Source organism: Diadema setosum, chromosome 21, assembly GCF_964275005.1.
Source record: "Diadema setosum chromosome 21, eeDiaSeto1, whole genome shotgun sequence".
NCBI classification, from domain to species: Eukaryota; Metazoa; Echinodermata; class Echinoidea; order Diadematoida; family Diadematidae; genus Diadema; species Diadema setosum.
In genome coordinates, this window is record NC_092705.1 from 10,034,502 (window position 1) to 10,050,886 (window position 16,385).

Below are 16,385 nucleotides of genomic sequence, written 5' to 3' on the forward strand. Positions count from 1 at the left end.
CACCTGTTGACTATCATACTGGCCAGACCCAAGACGGGGGATAGGTCCTGCTGCAAGCAGTGACAATGTTCACTCAAGAATACCCCTACAAAGAGATTCAATAAGATGAAGACGCCGTCAAAATCTTTCATGGCCTTGTCAGGTGACAAATTTCTTCAGATTTAAAAGTGCTCATTATGTCCGTTTCCTGTCTTACACTGGCTAATAAAACGAAGCAGCAATGTTTGCGCCCCTGCTACGGAAATTAAACGTTCAAAAACAAAGAGCATTTTTCTCATTTGCTGCTCAATGACTATCCCATTTTTACCCTTTAGTAAAAATGCATTCTTCTCCTGAAAAAGGTTACTATTATGTACGATTCTGCACTACAAATTGAATCAACTGATAGTGCCAATGTACGACTAATGACAGTCTCTGCTCTATGCCTGCAATGAAAGACGTTTAACCACAAAGAGATGGCAACTACAGGTGGTGACAACGGATGACTGAAACATGCTGGAAAATTGTATCGGCTCTTTGATCACGATAGCTACCAGCATCTGACTGCCAGTAAGAAGTGATGTGGTACTTACAGCAGCTGCAACAAAACAAATCAAACAAACAAATAAACAAACAAACAAACAAACGAAAACACACCATAGAGTTGTCTCCATATTGACTCACTGTTTTGAAATATTGATGGTTTCTGGCAAGTTCTCCCGCACCCATTGTAGCAGCATTTTCTACTCCCCTGGCAGTCTTCATCATGCGAGCACTCTTCCACACACGCCTGCTCGAAGCCCTGAACGCTGGCTGGACACGCCCCAATCTTATCGTTACTAATAGATTTAATGTATGTACATGATTCTTCACACAGATTGGGAGCAGTTACAGCTTCCTGAAGTGGCATGAAGAAGAAGAAAGAGAAAAAAGAATGAAGTAAATGGACAGTAAATCAATCTAGTCCATATATCCTACCTTCAACAGATGTCAAAAGATCAAATTTAATAATCATTTCACTCGTTACTGCAGGTTGATCTACATGTAATTGCTCAGAAGGGGGCAATTTACTTTTATGTTTCCTTTCATAAAGAGGTACAGAACACAGTTGATTTCTTCCGGGCTGTCATCAGCTCCTATCAACAGGCAAAGCTGGTCTAGGTTTGCCTGTTACTAGGATAACTTTTGAGTATCACTGATCCACCCCCTCCCCCCCCCCCCCCAAGAATCAAAACTTTATCTTAACTTTGCCAAGTTTGATGAACATTTGCTAGAATACAGCATGTGCATACCTGCCATTTTGCTTTTAATAAAAAACATCGGTAACAGAATTTTTGTAAATATTTTCAAATCATCTTAATCTCGCTTCCTCCCGCAAGGTGAAAGCTTATCTCTGCGAACCACCCCCTTTCACCGAAAGAGGTTGCTGCCAAATGATGCCTTCGCGGCTCCCATCCCCAAACGGAATGATTGATTGTTCAGGAAATTGGCAGTAAATTGAAGAGACAAGACAGGGAACGTGAGAGTCCCACAGTGACTCACGGACATTCACAGTCGGGAGTGTTTTCATGAAAGTAGGACTACGTATTTCTTACGCTATATGTCATCCTATTTCTTTTTTACCTTCTTTAATTCATACAATTCCTTTAAACAATGTGATAATAATTCATCGCTCAGTTTCTCCATATTTCCACGTAAGACAATACTTTACAGATGACACTATCGATCACGACTGACAAACTTCGACTTTAGAAATTGGAGTGCACCGAAACTGCAGAAGTTTGAAATTAGACCGTAGTTTGCTATACCATCAAATTTGGTTCTGCGGTCATTATACATGTATCTCTGTAATCGGAAATTCACGATCACAAAATTTGGTACCAATTACTGGCTTGGCTTATGGCAATTTTCCCTCCCTTGCAAGCATTTTTTGTAGTGATATTGAGATACAATAAATGGTGCCTCTTGAGTTTACATGAACATAATTCATCCCATTGCATGATCACTTTTGACAAGCTGACCAAGAATTGTCATTTTCAAAATGAGAACCGAAAGGCAAACATATACCACAAGCACTTACCTGGCACTTGTTCTTGCACAATTCCAGATTTTTAAATGTTTCTCGACATGGATATATACACTGCAGAAAGAAACGGAAAGAGAGAAAAAAAATCCATAAAATGTTACATGTATGCCATCAGAAATATTGCTATCTTCATCTTTCTCACTTTTGCTTGGTTTTGTTTTGTTTTGTTTTCATAGGAAATTCACTTTATTCCTAACCTTGAGTAAAGCAAGTCAATGAAATCTTGTACCATTCAGGAAATAACTCCTCAGAAAAAATAAACAACAACAACAACAACAAACAGGAATCACATGTTATGTAATTTGACAGACAGTACAATATATACACTCTTGAAATCTACACAGGAATTTGCTCACAATACAGCCAGGGATGTTAAGACATGCTTTCCGCCTGTTATTCTCACAAAGCGATGTAACACTACAATATTACAACCAAATGATCCTGTGCACTTATATACATCCACAACTCCAGAAAACAGCCTAGCAATAGGCCCGTTCACACACAAGGGAAAAAGTGCGATTTAAAAATCGATTTTCTTATCGCGATCAAAATTTCGAAATTTTTTCCAGTGTGGACAGAAAAATCTCACTAATTACCGCGATCCTTATCGCAATCCAACTCGCACTATTAGTGCGATTTTTCAGAATAATCGCGATTATTTTGCCAAGCGTCGTGTGTGTGAGCGCGATCGAGATTCGGAAATCGGTATTTTTAATCCCATCGTTCGTAGCGCGTGCGAAACTCTATTGGGACTGCGGGCGGGGTCAGTCTTTGGTCATGCAAGTTTCGCGCATGCGCAGTTTGGCCACTGATCGTTCTTTCCTTGCTGCGAAGTGCGATTTTTCCCTGTGTATGAACGGTCGAAAAAAAAATCGAAATTTGGATCGCGATTGAAATTTCGATTTTCGTTGTTTGTGAACGGGCCTATTAGCAAGTACATGGCATAATGTAGTGTGTCACATCATCCAATCAGAGTATTGCACACGGCATACAACATTTACTTTCCACAATTTTTTTTAAAAGAAGAAAAGAAAAAAAAAAAAGAAAACAAAGACTGAGAAAAGAATCTGCACACACACAAAAAAAAAGAAGCTAGCCCCAAAAATCTTTGATGCATCTCCAACTTATCATCCCTTTCCATCACAATGCTGACGATGGAGGCAAGAGTGCCTGCATCTTCAAACAAGGACCCAACCTCCGTCCCTGCCCCCCTTCCATGTCTGGATTTCCCCTCCCATTGTCATTGACACGACTGATTAATGTCAAATATTGGCTCCCACTATCTTGTCAGTGATGTATGGCACCTCCTCTCTTCGCATGGTCGATGATATGTGGCCCTGCCGGAGCTCTCGCTAGGGCGCTGAATGAAGTGGTGCCAAATTGGAACAGCACTCCCCCCATGGCAAATGATAAATTGCTTAGATGATAATGTACCTATTACACCATTACTATACACAGAGAGATCAAGCAGAAGAAGGGGGGGGGGGAGGTGTATTATAGTGTTTCATACAAAATTGAGGGATTAAGCGAGGGGGTTGAAAAGAAAATCTGATCATATCATCGCAGGACACTCCATGAATAGTTCCACCAAGAATGGACCGTGGACACGGCCCCAAATGTGGACTGCACACTTGACTACTGATACATGTATGTACATTGTACACATGCATTTCTCTATGTATGGTGAAAAATACCTCACCCATTATCAATTTTTCACTTCAGAGCATCAGCAAACATACCTATGGCACAGTTGTGATTATGAAAAGTGTCTGCAGCGAGAAAGGGCACCAGTCTCTTTTTTTTATCAGCTGTATGGGGTCGATTACTTAAACTCATGGAGGACGAGTCCCGAATATACACGCGCAGGTGTCTATGCGAAATGCGTGTTGTAGCAAAAATTAGTCCGTCCTCAACGGGTTAAAGGAGGAAGGATTGATCGAAGCACTTGCTTGGTAGGCATAAGGCCACTAACAACACTTTCAGACACACCGACTTACAGTATGTGTTTATATGAGACCATTCAGACACAACATCCCGATATACAATTCATGGTATGGCAGCATCAGATCTCGTGCACCGTTTTGTTTCATGGAAATACACTCCAACACATCCATTTTTCTTTTTTGAACTCTCCCAAACATACTGTAGGCTAGTATGTAGTTCTATGCATCTTTAACAAAAAGTTTATTCATTCTTTCCCAAAAATTACCAAGAACGACGCTCTATCGTTCACAAATGATATCTAAAGTCTACCATGACATCAATAAGCCAACTTCCTTATAAAAGGCAATAACAATGTACATTCCCTTGTAAGCCTACACACTATCTATAACAGGTTAATCTGAAATATTATCGTGTGTACATTTGTAGACATGTTCCTGCAAATTTGCATCAGTGTATTATAAGCCATCTCCTTTTACACTACATAAAGCCCTTACTTTTCAGCAATGTACTATGAAACCAAATTCTTCCATAAATCACATAATCACACAAAATCCACTTTAATCTCTCTGGCCACTGAGGGGAAAGGCCTTTATGAATTAATGTGAAATTTTGGGACCTTCCTGCAATAAGGTTGGCAAACCCGAGAGATCGGTTCTTCCAGAATGACATGGCTTGTGGGTTCCACATTGTGATGGGCGTCCTTGATGGCGCAGCAGTACAATGTGCATCCAGTCTGACTCAACAGTGTCGTTCCGCATCCATGCTTACTGCTATAAAACTCCTCAGTGTGAGATTTGGTTTTGTGCACATAGTTGTCAGGTCCACTCGGGCTGTATAGCCTAAGTCTAGATTTTAGTACATAGGGCCTAAATCTCTCGTCCAAGACCTGACGCAAGAATCTATTAACCACTCTTCCACTTGAATGGCAGAGTAGCTTTTAGGTATCTCTGAATGATGACATGAAGCTGATAAACTGCCTTTACTAGTGAGACAGTTACACATAATTTCTCTGTGCATCAAACCTTCATGCCTTTGTAATCTAGTTATAATATATGCAGAGTTCTATGTGTATTTTTCTGTTAGTCACAAGCAATAAAGCGAACAAATTACCAAAAACCTGATTGCTGTCGAAATATGAAACTACAAAAGACTGGCCAATTAATTTTTTGATGGACACAGTGGCCCAAATTCATGAAGGTGGTACAAATGAAACCATGGTTTAAACCATGGACAAAAACCATGGAGCGCCAAGTGTCAAACGGAATATTTCGTTACAAAATCAGTCATTTCGTCAATGAAATGATTATTTTGTAAAGAAATGACAACATTTTGTAACTAAATGAACATTTCGTCCACGAAATGATAATTTCGTTAACGAAACAGTCATTTTGTAGACGAAATGACCAATTTCTAAACGAAATATTCCGTTTGACACTTGGCGCTCCATGGTTTTTGTCCATGGTTTAGACCATGGTTTCATTTGTACCACCTTCGTGAATTCGGGCCACTGTGTCTTGTCTACAGCGTACTTTATGACTGACATTTCAAAATATGTAGGTTTGGTGATTAATAATCACTTCTTGAAATAAACTTCTGATTTTCGTGATGATTTATGTGCAATATGTTTTATGATAACCGCCCCTCATATAGGCCTACATTTGTAATGCTTGCATAGATGTCCAAAGCCCTTTTTACACTTGTGTTTCTTTATTTAAGCCCGTACTTTCTTTGACTCAGGACTATCGTTAGTCCCGTACCAATTTTTTCAGCTTTTTACACTCGCCAATAAATCCCATACTCAGCTCTTGTCCTGGGCTAAGGAGAAAACTGACCTTTTTACACTCACTTTCTTAGCCCCCTACTTTCCAAACCACATGAATATTCATGATTACGCTGTGCACTGTACAAGTACACGCATGCACAGGCAGCACTTGATTACCTCGTTTCTGATTGGTCAGTGGGGGGTCGGACTTCATCTCCGTCGCTTAGCCCCGGATTATTATTTCGTTCTGTTTACACTCGCTTGCTTGGCACCGCAATTGCGGGGTTAGCACTGCAATTGCGGTGCTAACCCTGCTATTTTGCAGGGCCAGATAGTACAGGATTATCGGTGGGGCTAGCCCACTTTCGCAAAAACAAGTGTAAGCAGAAAGTGGGCTACGGAAAGTCTGGTACCAACGGTGGGGCTAAGGCCCCCCCCCTTAGCCCCACCGTTGGTACAGGACTAAGCAAAATTTGCAAGTGTAAAAAGCCCTCAACTGTACACACCCCTGTATACTACCTGGGAAACGATCTGCATGTATTGTGTTGACCCTGTATACATTTTGTGGGACCAAAAAAAAAAAAAAAAAAAAAGAGGGGAAGGGGGGGGGGGGGGGCTTTGGGACAGTAAAGCTGGGTGTATTTAAAAAAACTCTCCGACACTGGCAAAAGAAATTTCTGTTCAGCACTTTAATGATAGACTATTACCAATATCGTCACTTTTGTTCTGATGTCCACTGACAGTCAATCTAAAAGCAGAGACAGAGCCTACATGTACAGATTTCCAGTGCTAACCTCTTCAATGTACACGTGTACTAGTAATCACACATCGTTCACCATGAAAATTTGAACACCAGCACAGAAGAAAATTCAGAATTCATTCAGCCTGTCCACCCGCATGAAAGATGTCACATGACACGGAGGTAACATTTTCCGGACGCATTTTTCTCCCGCGCGCATGTCTGTAAACACTGCACCTGTTCCATTTCACTGGCACATTGAAACCATAAAAAAGTTCGCAAAGGAGTGGTCTTAAAAGGAAGCAAAAATTTGCAGCATAAGCCGGACATTAGTCATGATAAAGTCTCACAGTTAGATAAAATGATGGGGAGAAGAATAGGAATTGGCTACAGGCAAATTCACTAATGGATACTGATAAAAAAAGGGAGTCTAAAATCGACTGTGAATTCACGAGGAATAGGAGAAGACATCAACACAAATTTTGTTCTATACAAAGCATCCTTTTTTTCACCCTGTGATTTCACCTTTGTTGCTATACAACAATGACTTCAGTAGTCTAGTTTCAAGGCACACTCTGCGATACACTCAAGAGGAAATTCTGAGCTAGTTATTTCCATTACAAGTCTTGAATGAAGTACAGTGCTGGGAAATATATTTGTGACATACATGTACACTGTGGCCGCACTGTCAACATACATCCATGGGGCAAGAACTTAATAACTTGAGTGAATAGGAACTTCTAGCAAGTGCCCACCTAATAAGTTTCTCTTTTATTTTCCTCTCTCTCTCTCTCTCTTGCTCTGAAATACACACCTTTTCATTTTATTTGGAAGATGAAGAATTGATAAGGATTTGTAGTGGCTGGTGAGGTAGTTTATCAATTTCAATTTCATATCCTGTACTTCATGCATGATACATGTATGTCTACTCGACACCCCATCACACCATCACCAAAAGAGAAAACTGATTGATTTAACAAGGTTTCAGCAGGCCTAATTGCAACAACCCAAAGCAGCAGATTTTGGTGAACATGGGGTACAGACTCTACAGGTGACTTATGGGTCTGATGGAAGAGTTTAAAAAAAAATGAGATGGCCATTTTTACAATCAGTGGTGTAAAACACGGTTTTGGCACTAATTGGTGTATAACTTTCTTATACACTGACAGATATGCATTATTTTTTCTCATACACTTACCACCCACAGTGTCTACCTTGGGTACCTTAATGAACTTCCTCTCTTTTTCTTTCAGATGTGGCATGCACTTACATGCTTGAAATCCAACACTTTTGGTGTATGCACTCTGACATGGTTTTTTTTGTCAGACCTAGCATATTAAATTGTTTATTCCTTTTCATTATTTTTGTTGTTGTGGTGATAGACAGGTATCCAAACTTAAGAACTATTATGTTTACCAGGTTCTGCTTTGTCTTCTTTAAAGACTGAAATTGTCCAAACTTATGTTTCGGAGGTGACATATTCCGTTAACAATTAACCCCTCTTTTGAGTTAGCTCTTGCTCACAATTATAAAATTCAACTTTGCTAATTTCCATCAAAACAGAATAGTAATCAATCTGACTTAACTTCGATCCAAAGATTATTTGATTCAAATAGCTTAATCATTTTTTGGTGAGTGTTTATAAATTTATGCAACTTTTCCGTTAACTTTTCTGTCACCTCCGAGACAACAGATATATGTATTTGATTTTTTTATTCTGGACATCAGTTATACATTACATTTACAAAATGTAACATATCCCCTCACATTATCTCTGAAGGAAGGTAGTAGAAATATAGCCTGGTTGTTTTCATTTCGGAGCAATTTACAATTTTCCGTTAACACTTGTCACCTCCGAAACAATCGTCACCTCCGAAACAACAAACGTATTATATTTGATAATTTCTCGAAGACAAAGCAATTTTGTTTGATTCTGTCCAATTGACAGGAATCTCTTTGGATGAAAATAGTAATATGGCAACAGGAAGTGAGAATTTTCTAGAGATTAATAAAAGATCTAATAAAAACTAAGAATTACTGTTCGGAGGTGACAAAACACTGTTAACAAGAGTTTTTGCTCATTTCTATTGAAGAGAAACCATATCATGTACACCAATGGTTTCATTTATTTAGTAACATAAGTCTTAAAGTGGAGAAATCAACTAACACACTCTCACTCTTATTTTTATTACTATACTGTACGTTTTAGGGCAAATTTACTTTTTTTCACTTTTTTAACAAAGAGAATGCACAAAATACACCCATCTGTTGTATATATATAATTGTAATCAAGATCAATTCTCCTGCTTTAATTAAGTAAACATATAGATGCTTTCATCTTAGAAGCTTGATTTCCAATTTAAGCAATTTAGTTGTGAAGATTTACCAATCACAGCTTTCCATGTAGGTTGCTTTTTCTTGTGTTTCGGAGGTGACATTGTTTGTTAACACCATATTGTTATGTGATAGTGAAAGGCAAGACTTCAGTTCCTTTCACTATCTATTAACATTTTCAAATACATTTAATATCTACAAAATCATCACAATAGATTAGTGACTTTTGTATACCTAGCTCACCAGAATTCCCTTGATACCAAAGTGATACATGTGGCAGTTCATGCATGCCCTAGTCCACAATCTTAAAAAAATCATAAAATAATCAAACTCCACATGCCTATAGCTGGTGCACAACTTGTTCTTGAATTCTTAATAGTTGTTGTTTTTCCATGTACAACGTGGTAATCATAAACAAAATTATGTGATTTTTTTTTTTTTATATGACAATAATTATTACATTTTCCAAGTTGAACCAACTGTTTATGACATTGTATTTTTTAAGATTATTGAAGTTATCTGACAACTAAAGTGAACAGAAGAACAAGTCCCCAGGACTGGAAAGGGAAAGATCCAAAAACAAGATTTGTAGTTCTATCTCAATATAATTTTGATGACGTGTTTACCTCGTTTTGTTATTATGTTTTATCTTAGAATTTGGCTTTAAGTACTGGAATTTCAAGGAAAAGAAAATGGTTTCTTGAAGGACAAGTCCACCTTCATACATGTGGATTGAGTGAATGCAACAACATTAGTAGAACACATCATTGAAAGTTTGGGAAATTGGACAATCCATTCAAAGTTATTGTTTTTTTTTAATATCTATGCAATCACTGCTGGATGAGACGACTACGACAATGTATGATGTCACATGCATACAACGATATAAAGAAAATATAAGTGAATTTCACAAAACTTTACTTTTTGAAAAAAGTGCACATTTCTTCAACTTGCTACTGGTGTATGTTAGGGCAATATCATTCACCTGCCTTCCAAAAGAGAGAGTCAAGTGTTCTTTTGTTATGCAAGAAAAGTGAAAATATGTTGAATTTTCTTGATACTTTCTCTATATCCTTGTACATGTGTGACACCACAAGCTATAGAAGTCTTCTCATTCAGCTTTGACTGAGCAGAAACTTCAAAAAATCATAACTCTGGAACGGATTGCCTTATTTTCCTTAAACTCTCACTGATGTGTTTTACTAATATTGCTGTATTACTCAACCTCGTGTCTATTGAGGTGAACATGTCCTTTTTTGGTCCCTTATAGGGTTATTTGAGACCAGTTGTGTCCGGGACCTTCTGTGAAGTTGATGGTAAAATTACTGAACTAAAAAAAAATTTTCCCCATAAGTTCACACACAAAAGCATTATGCTGCTCTCTTCAGCTGGAAACACAAACTGTTGTTCTTAACCAAACTGTGAAAACTTGCTAATGATTAGTATGAATTACAATCCAAAACAAAATATGAGCTGGTATCCACTATCATGAAAGAGAATAACTAAACAAAATAACAAGTAAGAACTGAAAAAAAGAGCTTATATTTGAAAATTACAGCCATGAGGAAAGACATGATGTTCACAATTGTATTAGTTAACACCTGAGAAGTTGGGTTGTCTCTGTGTTTTGTCACCTCCAAAACAATAAAATGATTTTTTCTTATCTTATACTTTTTACTCTCAAAAGTGACTAATATATATGATTTGCTGGTAATTTTCAAGCAATTCAGAAAGATACATAAAATATATTTTAGTAATGTCAACAGTTTAAATGAGAATATAGAAAATTTATCCCAGATGAACCAAACACCTTTCACCAGTATTATAACATTTGTATGGTGGCTATCAAGAATGATGAAGAATTCATGAACATCCTTGAATTAATCTATTTATAATACTATGTGCAAACAAAAACATAATACAAGTCAAATAAGAATTTTTGCTTTTGGCATTCATAACCTATGTCCCCACCAAAAAATTACAATGGTACCCTCCGCAACGATAACTTTAAAGATAGTGAATCAATCTAAAATACAATTTGAGGGATTGAAACTATAACTCATTGCCCACACCTTACAGAAAACCCCATTCAATTTGCTTCAGAGGTCAAAGACAAATGAGGATTTTTGTAGAGCATGTCAGGAATCCCTTCCCTCCAAGTTCTGTATATTGTGTTTACACATTAATATGCAGTTCCAAGAGCATCCAAGTGCTAAACTTGGAAGAATCAGACTCCTGACATCCTTTATAACAATCCACATTTCTTTGAGACCACTTAACCAAATTGACTGGGGCTTTCTGCAAAATAGAGCTAAGATGTTATAATTTAAGACCCCAAAGTAGATTTTAGCTGATTTAATCATATTGGGTGCTATCAATGCAAAAGTCTAATTGTAATTTTTTTTTTTTTTTTTTTTTTTTTTTTTTTTGGGGGGGGGGGGGGGGGGACATACTATATGAATACTTGAACACAATGTTAACATTGAATGTCACCTCCGAAACAAAGTTATTCTTCCCTGGTGTTGTGGAAAAAATGTTCTGAGAGCAAAGAAACATTACTAAAATGACCTTACACACTCATTTCAATTTAAGGTAGAAAATGGAATGCCATGCTTCTTCAGATTACAATATCTAGCTTTAAATATGTCCGTCATATTCTTACTGTAAATGAATATTTCAACACAATGTTAACATTGAATGTCACCTCCGAAACGAAGTGATTCTTCCCTGGTGTTGTGGAATAAAATGTTCTGAGAGCAAAGAAACATTACTAAAATGATCTCACACCCTCATCTCAATTTATGGTAGAAAATGGAATGCCACGTTTCTTCAGATTACAATATTTAGCTTACAACCTTCGTCCAAATGGAAGTCAAACTACCGGTGCCCATGCTAATTAATGAAGTGTAAAAAAACACTTGTTCTGTGTGGTTTATCTGCTTGAAACAGGAGTTAATTTCTTGTTCTCGAGTTATAATTATTAAAAACATTGATAAAAAGAAGAAGTTTTGTGTTATTGTCACTTATTCTCAAAAAAACTGAGTGTCAATATTAATGTCACCTCCGAAACATTCTATTATGTTAACTGTCACCTCCGAAACATCCATGTGTGAAAAATCCAAGATTTAAAGAAATGATTGGAATTTCATTTAACCTACATAGGAAGGTAGCCCTTCTTAAAGACTTGTTATAATATAGAGTTTGACCTGGCTTGCCCTCCATTAAATAGTAAAAATCTTAAAAATTGCATGTCAATTGGTATTTTTACCAAAAATTTATAAATCTCATGTATTTTTTTTTAAATTCACTTTATATTCAACCCCCAAATAGTTTTGATTCACAAACTATATATTGTTGTTAACCATATAAACTTTGCATGGTGAAGTTTGACTACAGAGTTTTGTCATTATGGTGCATTCATGAAAACAAAATTTTGCTTAAATTTACCCCAGGTGCCAGGGTTTTCCTTAAATTACACCAATAACTCTTCAGCTTTAAGGTCTGAAATGTTATTTTTTCAAAAATTTGAATACATTCCAACAGGAATCAAACAGAATAATGAAAAAATATTTTGTTTGAAATTTTGACCCTCTGAGTACAAAAGTTACACCACTGATCGTAAAAAAGGCCATATGGAAGGTGCAAAAATATTGCTAAACTGGCACTAAATTAGGGACAAGATCCAAGCTAACCGCTTCCTGCTGCTCCAGCGCCAAGTGGAATCACGCACCTCGCACCACTCAAACGAAACTCCTGTGCGACCCGTCACAAACTACCCGGTAGCAGTCACATCATTCCCTATGAGCGCAGGAACTGATCAATTTGCGCGAGCATTAGTGGTTAGCCAACTCTGTGGGATTCCGCCTGCTCGCTTTTAAATCCACATCATCGCAGATCACGATGCTGACAGACACGTGTAAAAAACCATCACGCCACTATCTCCACACTACAGTTTTTCATTCTGACTTCTCTCTTTCTCTCATCTCCAGGGCAATATACAGGTATCTATATTTTTTTTTTTTCTGAAATACTTGTGCCTAGCAAATCTCCCTGATGTTAGTTGTGTAAGATGGCAATTTTAATCTGAATACAGCTTGTTTCAAGGCACAGGCCTTCTTTTTAGCGGGCCTTCTCAATTTCCAACATGGTTTCCACGTGTCATTTGGTACGAGAATGAGATGAACTGGGTGTGAGTTCAAACAAGAGACCAAAGTGATAGCCCTGGCAATCTGGTAAACTTTGTCTGTCTTTCCAATGTGAGAATCTCATTGACATTTCACCTCTTGGAGGATAGTCCATTCCATGGCATATGATTGGTACATCTGCCTGAAATTGATGTGGTCTGAAGTCATCCTACGATATCAAAGTTGTGTTCATGGGAGGTTATCGAAATGCAGTTCACTGAGCAAGACTGTAAGGCTACAGTGTAAAACTCACTCATGCCTACAGTGTATAACCCTGTTGAAATGCTTGTCTCATTAACATGTTTAGAATTATATGCTGTGTTCATACACATCCAGGATTACGTACATCTCCTCAAAAGTTCCAAACTACAAATGACATTTTACTTTAACACATGCATCAATATAGGCCTACACCAAAGCCCATCAATATACAATGTAGGCTTCCTATGTAATTCTCAATATACTTACGTGTAAGAACGCATGCATAGGCCTACATGTTGTACATGCACACATCACGGTAGAAGTTTACAGTACAAACCTAACTCAGTTTAGAGGTCAAACTGTTCATGTTACAAATTTGCACCTTAAATCAAAGCCAAACTTCACTAGAAAGCATCTCCAAACCACAGTATTAAGGGAGAAATACAATTCAAGTTTGTATAACGGATGACCTCCTAAAAAAAAATATATATATATATAAACATAGGCCCTATATATTTTCATTTAGAAACATACAATTCAGAAATGAATTTTTTGAAGTGTGAAGGCCCTTATCAGTATTATCTCTGATTGCAAGACTAGCCTTTCATCTCATGTCCATTAGAAGGAGAAAAAAAAAATCTTCTTTTTTTTTTGTCAAGGGGAACAGAGACAGAAAGACAGAGATACAACAAGGGAGAAGGAGAAGAGAAAGGGAGAGAGAGAGCTTGGGCAATGTGTCTGTTGTCATTATCGGCATTCTTGTTTGAGATATGATTATGGAAGACATCCCAGGGGCAGATTCTCCCCCGGGAGGCTACCAAAATAAATGCCGCTGTCATAACTGGCCACTTGGCTGCCCTCTTATCCATGATTTCTACTTTCCTGCCTGCTGTGGAAGCAGCCTCCCACCCATACCCCCTCCCTCCCCCCTGCCCCCCCCCCCCCCTTTCCCCTCTCATATTCAGGGTCTGGTTTAGATAAGACATATTTGGTGCCTGGGAATAACATCACATCATATTTTGATGTGCCTCCATTAGTCTATACCCTCTCTCTCTCTTCCCTTCCAGCTCCACTGGTGGTCTATACACTGTCCTATCTTCCAATCAAACCTCCTCTCTTCTTCCCTTCAACCCCTGGCAATCTATCTCATAAATCTACAAAGCCTATCCATCAATCTATCAATCTATCTATCTATCTATCTATTCATCCATCCATCTATACTATCTATGCATCCATCATCTTCCTTTTGTATCTATCAACCTTCAAACCTCTTCTCTTTATTTCATTCAACCCATGGAAATCTATCTCACTAATCTACAAAGCGTATCTATCTATCTATTCATCCATCCATCTATACTTTCTATCTATCTATCCATCATCTCCCTTTCTATCCATCAACATTCATCACTATGACAGATTGGGTTTTTGCTGTCCTTGACTTCTTCTTTGTACATGTTACATTTGAGGCACCATGCCAATGATACATGTATTGAAGATTATATTTCCATACAAAGGCTGTGTCACAAATTACTGTGTATGCCATATATCTAGTGAGTCTGATTTTCAGGGATTGGGACTTCCCAACCATTTTGTGAGTGGTTTTTAAAGATTCACAATAGTGGAGTACAGTACTATCGCATATATTTTTCATGCACTACATATAAGTACTGTGTAGCAGTTAGAATACCTGTGCAAGTTGAATTCATGTTGGGACCAGAGACTATATTTTTGCATGTTGTTAACTTCACGAATGGCACCCATTACGTCAAATAACAAACCAAGCCTGTCAGTCTAAAGGAAAAAAAAAAAATGCTCAATCTATACAATGCAAGAGTATAGGCCTACATTATACATCATCCAAATACATCCACATAATGTTTACATTTGTAGTTTTAGTGGGAGGGAATAATACGAGATCCATCTAGCCAATGAGATGACAAATGTATGCCTGAAATAAAGTGAACTTTATTGAAAATTGTTGCCATGTCATCATTTCCAATATGAGTTTCAATACAAAAGTACCTAAATTGGCATCAAAATGTTCTTAAACACACAATAATGGTCCAATTCTTTGAAAGGGTCCTACTTCGGTTCTAAATGTTCGTACTTGTGATAGTTTTTCCATTTACATTTCACATATATATAGGAAATTTCACTTGGCACATTATGACATTGTCTTTTTTAGGCAGTTTTATATGCACAGACACATTTTTTGAAAATCAATACTCCGTGACTTACTTATAATGTGCCATTAAATGTAAACTTTGCAATATTTACAGTTTGGGATGGTTACCCCAAACTATGCACAGACTCAAAAGATCTTTGCACTGTCCACACAGCATGACAGGAACACTGGTTTTATGCATCGTTACCCTGCTATGCCTGGTTCATCGTTTCCTTTCCACGTCTGCTTAAAAAAAAATTAAAAAAAAAAAAAAAATCATCGTTTCTTTATGAAGGGTTAGCCTTCCATGCATGAAACCATGTAACTCTTGGCAATTACCACATTTTAGGAAAAATCTCCCCGGAACTTGACTGTATATGCATTCACACATGACTTCTCCCAAGAGCCTCCATGCTATACAGAATAGGCCAAAGCCTATGTACTCCACAGACATATGAATACCAAATACTGGTCTTAATTTCTGCACAAAGTGTGATCCCTATATACCCTTTTCATGCTAATCACTCTGGTGATCACCTTGGAGATTCAAGGGGGAACCTTGAATTTCTCTTGGTCGCTCTTCTGCAGTGCAAGTACACACTTTGCACATGCACAAAACGGCCCACAAGTCATTATTGTCATGTTGGCCATAGTTTATCAACTGAGTATATTCCTGGTGCCCTTTCATGCTACAGTGTCATCCAGGAATAATATTCTCAGGGACACCTGCAGATCCAATATCACTTCTGTTCATCAATTTTTCCATTTCTCTAGATAATTATCAACTATATTCCTGAAGAACCCTGATGTTTCTGTGGCCTCCTGGGTACCTACTAAAAATATACAGAAAGGTTTTAAATGCCCTGCATACTGTATTACACGTATAATGAAGCACTGCATTGGTCAAAGTTGGCATGGTCTCTTGTACATGCTTATCCTTAATTATGATTTCCATGGAAAAGTATGATGTACTGAAGTTGATGGGAGCAAAA

General features: G+C 37.7%; 1 protein-coding gene across 1 annotated transcript in view; it reads right to left on the bottom strand.

Annotated features, from left to right (window-relative positions):
- Positions 1–16,385, bottom strand: part of LOC140244743 (anosmin-1-like) — a 65,103-nt gene that overhangs the window by 21,155 nt on the left and 27,563 nt on the right. The window contains 2 exon segments of the mRNA XM_072324356.1: positions 664–877; positions 2,060–2,119. Coding sequence (XP_072180457.1) covers positions 664–877; positions 2,060–2,119 — 274 coding nt within the window.